This window comes from Orycteropus afer, unplaced genomic scaffold (genome assembly GCF_000298275.1).
Source record: "Orycteropus afer afer isolate SDZICR_OR568_19922 unplaced genomic scaffold, OryAfe1.0 scaffold00719, whole genome shotgun sequence".
In the NCBI taxonomy this organism is placed as follows: Eukaryota; Metazoa; Chordata; class Mammalia; order Tubulidentata; family Orycteropodidae; genus Orycteropus; species Orycteropus afer.
In genome coordinates this window covers 758,169-765,222 of record NW_006922306.1, presented here as the reverse complement: position 1 = coordinate 765,222, position 7,054 = coordinate 758,169, and the positions used below count along the sequence as shown (strand labels likewise).

General features: G+C 42.2%; 1 protein-coding gene across 1 annotated transcript in view; it reads right to left on the bottom strand.

The window, feature by feature from the left end:
* Positions 1 to 871, bottom strand: part of PFKFB1 (6-phosphofructo-2-kinase/fructose-2,6-biphosphatase 1) — a 131,451-nt gene extending 130,580 nt beyond the window's left edge. The window contains exon 1 of the mRNA XM_007957251.2: positions 763 to 871. Coding sequence (XP_007955442.1) covers positions 763 to 871 — 109 coding nt within the window. The remainder of the gene's footprint in view (positions 1 to 762) is intronic.
* Positions 872 to 7,054: the final 6,183 nt, after the last annotated feature.

Here is a 7,054-nt window from a genome sequence, read left to right as displayed (position 1 = left end):
GAGTAATAGTCTACTCCAGTTTACAAAAAAATAGTTACAGGTTTTGTTTGTTCTCTCCTTTGTCCCTACCCCTTCTTAAATTTTTAAAGTGAACATGACATTAGGAGGCTGCCATTGAGAGACTGAATGTCTTCTTTCTCAAATTTCTAGAAGAGCAAAAGTGTTCATATGTTCCAAGAAGGCAATGCAGGAAATATGACACCCAGCCTTTCCAAAGCCAGTTAGGTATAGACTTATCAGAAGAAGCTTGGGAAAGGGGAGGAGCAATACTAACCAGTGACATGGTACTGTTATATACACAGCACCTGTCCCCTGAGAGATGATGCCAAGAATCCTTATTTCACCCAGGCACTATCAGTCAGGAACAATTTCCAGATACTCTACTGAAGTATTTCAACAAATTGAGACATTCTAGGCTATCATTGAATAGTTCCAAACAAGAAACCTCTCATTCCAAAAAAGCAGCATTCCAAATAAGCTCTGGATAAGAAAGGAAAAGTTCCTAGCCAAAGATCCCACTGATTAAGTTGGTCTTTATATAACCTTCATTCCTTTTTTCTCTTATCTATGTCTGTTGGTGTGGCTCTTCTTTCCCCAGCTTTTCTGACATCAGACTCCTATGTTACAGCTATTTCATCAGCTGCTTATCTATTCCAACTTCCAAGTCAAAGTTAAGGGTGGAGGGGTGTGCACCCTTTGCTCTTCCTCTATACCCACTCTACCACCACCACCTTGAAGCACACATGAGCAAACACCACTTACAGCCCCTTCTCCGTTGCAGCCCGCTGCTTCTGGTACTGCTGCTGCTGCTGTGTGGAATCCAGATCTTCTGCAGCCTGGTTTGGGTGAGCTCTCCCATCTCTTGGGACATCTTAGGCGTCGTAGTTAATCACACCCTAGCCACAAATTACCGAGCCTCACCGACTACTTTATTAGCTGTCCCTTCTATTGCTGTGGCTCCTGAAGCAGGTGGACAGGCCTGGGATGGGGAATGCGTGGGGCTTCTGAGCCCTCTGACAGCCTGTCTCCAGCCTCTTCTCCACTTTCCTCTAGTCCTAGCCTGCCTCTGCTCTTGCATGTACTAGTGGGGGCTTGAGTGCAGGAGAGATAGGTTGGGAAGAGGTCAGCAAAGGCCTTTGAACTTCAAGGGCTGTGTACATAGGAGATAAGTTGGAGCCCAGCAAGGAAGGCAGCCAGCAAGACAGCTCAGGTCTGGCCAGTTGCTTCCCTCCAATGAAGAGAGGACTAGTAGAATATGCAAATAAAAAACCAAAGATCATGTGCTTACATCTTGTGTGGGGTGGAGAAGCAAATGAGGGAGGGAGATCTCTATGGTTTTTGCAGCTTTGAAATAAAAAATAGGCCCAAGTAGAATGTCAAGTTCCAATCCACAACCAGAAGTCAATATCAGAAATCCAAGCTTCCTCGGTAGTTACACACAAATACAAAGTCCCCACCAAAAAAAAAAAAAAAAAAAATGCAGTTTTAAGCTAGCAATCAAAGGCCTGAACTACAAGTTCACTGCCTCACTCACCACCTCCCCCCAATGAAAATGGCATTGCAACTCTTGTCTTCCCCTGGACTTTGCTGCCTTCCCTTCTGTGGGCCTCTCTCTCCTAAAATGTGCTGCCTGAGGCACTCTTGGAGAAATGGACCCTATCTGATCATCTTTATACTCTCTCCAGCCAAGGCTAAATAAATAAGTGTAAACCTGACACCTTGATAAGGGGAGTGAGTGCAGCCATTACTGGGGGGAGAGAAGGTAGGCATCTGCTCACATGGCTGACAGCTGTCATCAGATGTCTTAGGGAGAAAGGCATCATGATCTAATCCAGAAACTGGCTAAAGTTTTTTGGGGCAAGTCTGGGAATGGAAGCTTAGGGTGAAGGGTGCAGCAGGAAGTGTGTGGGGAGCAGGGAGCAATGGCCTCAAAGTAGGACAAGTCCATTGGTCAGAACTAATCCACCCAGCTATCTCTCATTCAGCCCCCACCCCGCAGTTGTTTTGAAGCTTTTGGAAAACATGTAACTACATAGGTTGCCTGAAAGACGTCCAAGTGTGTTCTTCATTATTTCCCAACATTCCCGCCCCCTGATGAATCTCCACTGATTGGCTGCAAATGATCTCACCTTTGCACTGAGTTGCGCTACACAAGGACAATCTCTTGGGGGTAGAAATCTCTGATCCTTGTCCCCTAATGCTCTCAGTTCCACTCTGCCTTTTAAGAAGTTCTCTAAAATACATTCTTAGCACCCTATTATACACAAGAGTTAGATTCCCTCAAGCTGTTATTTGTAAATTATACCAGACTTTCAATACACTCAAGATCCCATCTATCTAAACCAAGGGAATGGATCACACTAGTTAAGAGCAGTGGGCTTTCAGAGACATACTGTTGTTGTTTTGTGATGTTTAGTTGACTGTGACTCACAGAAACTCTATATGACAGAGTAGAGCTGCCCTATAGGCTTTCCTAGGCTGTAATCTTTATGGGAGCAGGTCACCAGGTCTTTGCTCCTACAGAACTGCTGGTGAGTCTGAACCCCCAACCTTTTTATTAGCAGCCAAGTGGTCAACTATTGTGTTACCAATGCTCCCTATCTGAGTGGAATCCCACTTTTGCCCCTTGCTGGCTGAGACCAGAGGCAAAAGACAACTTTCCAGTGTCTCATTTTTTTTTTTTCATCTGGAACTTGGAAATGAAAGAGTACTTACCTTCTTAGAGCTATTGAAGATTCACAGCATTAATATATGTAAAGCAACCTGGTGAATGTTCAATATATATTCTTTAACACTGTGGAGCTCTGGTAGTGCAGTGTTTAAGTATTCAGATGTGAACCAAAAGGTCAGTGGTTTGAACCAACCAGCTGCTCTTTGGGAGAAAGATGAGGCAATCTGCTTCCATAAAGATTTATAGTCTTGGAAACCCTATGGGGCAGTTCTACTTTGTCCTATAGAGTCTCTATGAGTTGTAATTGACTTGACAACAATGGGTTTGGTTTGGATTTTAACACTGCGACTCTCTTTCTGAAGTTTACTTCAAATCAATTTACCACTTTGGCTAATCTGAACCCTCTAATGTAATACTGACGATACAGGAAACACTCAATAAAGGAAGCTTATAGGATCATGACAAAGAGTTAACATTAATAATATATAAATAACTAAAAATCATTTGTTGTTGTTGTTATGTGCCGTCGAGTCAGACTTGACTCATAGCAACCTCTCCTTGGGTTTCCAAGGCAGTATCATTATGAAAGTAGATTGCCCCATCTTCCTTCTGAGGAGTGGCTGGTGGGCTTGAACCACCAGTTTTCTGGTTAGCAGTCAAGTGCCTTAGGTACTATGCTACCAAATGTCCCACAAATCATTTAGAAGGATGAATTCTTTTTTAAAGAATATAAACTCATGTTAGAGTTGAAAAGTCCCTTAGAGATCCTTTCATATAACACTCCCAGATAAGAAAACTGAGGCTTAGAGAAGTATTTTCCTAAGGTCATGTATAAAATCAGTGCCCAAGTCAGGAGTAGAACAATGGCGACCTAATTTCTCCAAGTCTAGGCTTTTCTCTGGTTGATTGATCGATCTAGCTTGATTTAAGAATGTAGTCTGTGAACTCAAAAAAAAAAAAACTAGTCTATAGAGCAAATCGTCTACATGAACTATGACTTCATCTACCCTGAGAGCAAGAAATAGATGGTGCCTTCTACCACTAATTACCATTCTAATCAGGGTTAGAATAGATCAGCCCCAATATAATTGGAAAAAAATGTGGAACAGAACTTCAAACTCCTAAAAAACAAAAATAGATTTACTGGACTGGTTGCAAATGGATGACTCCCCAAGACTACTGCCCTGAGATATCACCCATAAGTACTGTGCTCCTTTTAAAAATTACCTGTATGAGACCAAACGGTCAACAATTACTTTACTTTGTTTTCAACAGTTTCTTTAAAACAAACATGAGAATATAAGGGTGCAAGGGAACTAGATTCATGGAAATGGAACAACCAGAATGGAAGTAATGAGAATGTTCATTCATTGGGAAGAACATAACTAATATTACTGAACAATTTGTATAGAAATTATTGAACAGGAGCCTAAACTGTTGTGTAAAACTTCACTGAAGAGACAATGAAATAAGAGTTCCAGCAAAATGGCAAAATAGGCAAACAAGCTACACAGACCTTCTGCAACAAAGCAATGAGAAACCAATTGAAACCATTACAGAAGATGATCCTGGAACCCTGAGCTTCGAAAAAAGGATAAAGAAGCAGATTAAATACTGACTAGGAGAAGAACCTGAATGAAACAGTGAGTGAGGAGACAAATGGAGTGGCGGACTGCTGTCTGTCCTGGGGCACAGGCATTTTAAATATTTCCTGATATCAACCTGAGAATCGGCTCTGCTCACTGAAGACTGCAAAGGGAAGGACTGCACTGGTGCCTGACAACCAGAAAGGAAAACGGAGGGGAAGGAGACAAATGGGCCTGTGGACTGCTGGGAGCTGTCCAGAGGGCACAGCCATTTTGAATGTTCATGGGAGGCAGGCACAGCCATTTTGGATGTATGCAAGTGGTGTTCTTACCTAGACAGCAACATGAGTGGGCTCCGCTTGCTGGGGACAGCACAGGCAACTGCACTGGAGGTGTGGCCATCCCCCACCTCCACCCACCTTCTTGACCAGCAGGAACTTCATCCTAGTCTGTGCCTTGACAGAGATTGGGTGCCATGACCTGCCCTCCACAGTTTTGTTTCTGTTTTCAAACTATTCTTTTTGCATTCCTCTTCATCCTTTTTTTCTCTTTCCCATCCCTGGTTCATGTTTGATTTTTGTGTTTTCTCTCCCCTTTTCCTGGTTCCTTTCTTTTATCTTTCTTTTGGTTCTTTCCATTCTTTGTTTTTTCTTATGCAGTTTTCCATTTTTTTCTATCATTCTTCCCTCCCCAGATATTGCTTTTTTTTTAGTCCTTTTCCTCATTATATTTCTTTTATCCCTTCTAAATATATTTTGAAATGGTTTTTTTTTTCTCATTTATTACCTTTCCTTTTTTTGTGTGTAATTGTTGCATTTTATTTATGTGGTTTGAGTTTTTTGTTCCCTTGTTTTTATTTTTTGGTGGCTTTCTTGACTTTTTTTTTTTTTTTTTTTTTGTCTAATGCAATGGAAGACAGGAACTGTTCCCACATAGAGTTCAAAATGGAGTCAAGCCAGTGAGCAGCACGCTTTATCCCTCTGGCATCTAAGGTCTTGGAAAACTAGCCACAACAGTTTAAATTAGGAATTGCACTGCTCTGAACAGCTCACAGAGTCAGAGTACATCAAACAAGGAAGAGCAGAATTAGAGGAAAGTCACAGGGAGATTATTTTGGAAAGACCTACTGGAGGAGGATGGATGGGCACCTGAGAGAAGCATTGGAAACTCTTCTGAAGCAGTCACTGTGTGCTGGGCTAGGGCACTTGCCTGAGATCCCTGAGCCAAGAGGGAGGACGCCTTATAACAGCTTACCAGTGACCACTCTAATATTCCGGTGGGCAGAGGCAGAGACCTGCCTCTAGCAGCTAATCTTGATTTTTTGGAGATAATTTGGGTCTCCTGGGTGCTGGCTGTGGGCACAGACACCTCCGCTGAGATTTGGAGGGAAACTTACTGTTGCAACAGGAAGGGTAGCTCCCTCCCCTCCCAGTGGGTCACAGAGTAGAGGGTCAGACTGGGAGACTCCATGCTTATCTTTGTCAGAGAGATTGGGACTGCAGGTCGCTAGCAGGTACTCTCCTGACCCACAACTCACACTGCGCACATCTTTGGTGCTGCAGTTGGGCAGTATCACAGACAAACTCCAGAGCTGGCCACTAGTGATCTGGCGGGATTACATCAGCACTGGAGACAGATGGAACAGGGAGAGGGAAGAAATCGCACTCCCGGGATTTTTGCCTTGGAGCCATTCTTTAGTGCTGTGGAGCTGCGGAGGCGGGATCTTTGAGTGTGCCTGAAATTGGCAGAAATTTGTGACGCTCTAACAATAAGAATATTTCCTGAAGTTGAGCTGCAGTCTTGCAAATAAATATGTCATCAAAAATAGCCTGCTCAAAGCCCTAGAAACTGACCCTAGCAACACCAAGCTTTCCTTCTTCCGCTCCCAAATTCTCTGCCAATATCTTCAATCACTCAATAGAAGAAAACATATTCATCCAATTACCATAAAACCTCCTGCTTCAAACTCTAAACCCTCTTTAAGACAAAGAGAAACATATATCCACACTACACACAGGGATTCTACCACCACAAAGAAAGCAGCAAAGCGACCCAACACACTTGCATCAATAAAAAAAAAAAGAAAGAAAAATACCAGCTTCACCTTTTCAAACTATTAAACCATAAAACCAAGACAAAACAAATCAACACATAACCAACAGCTAGTGACAACCTAAAGAGACAGTGCTCTACCAGATTCCAGGGACTTAAGAAGAGGTTCTGCTTTCCAGTGACCCCAACAACTCTCCAGGAGTACACTGCACGACTGAAGAGGTCCTACTCTACGTGTTCCTTTTTTTTTTCTCTCTCTCTTCTTTCTCTCATGGTTAACCCCATCCCTTGTTGGTTTGTTTTGTTTGTTTGTTTGTTTATTTTGTTCTATTTTTGTTTTTATTTTCTTTTGTATTGTTGGTTTGTTTCTTTGTTGTTTTCTTTATTCATTATTCTCCTTCTCTACCTTTTTATTCTCAGTGACCTATCCCCAGGTATTGCAGATTTATCTGTTTTCTTCTTCTTTTCCACCCTTTTTATTTTTTTGGGTTACTGGTCCTGTGTGATTTCAGAGTGTATTTTTTGTCCATGTACTTACAGTTTTCTCAATGGTTATTCAATTGTAATTTTTGTCTAAATGACTGGGAGACAGCAACAGTCCTCATAAGATACAAGTAAACCCACACCTCCTGCAACTTCACTTACTGAGCAAGACCTCATTAATATCGCACGCAAGTAAGATCTTACTGAAGATAATTCAGAAACGTTTGCAGCAGTATATTGACAGAGAACTTCCAGAGGTTCA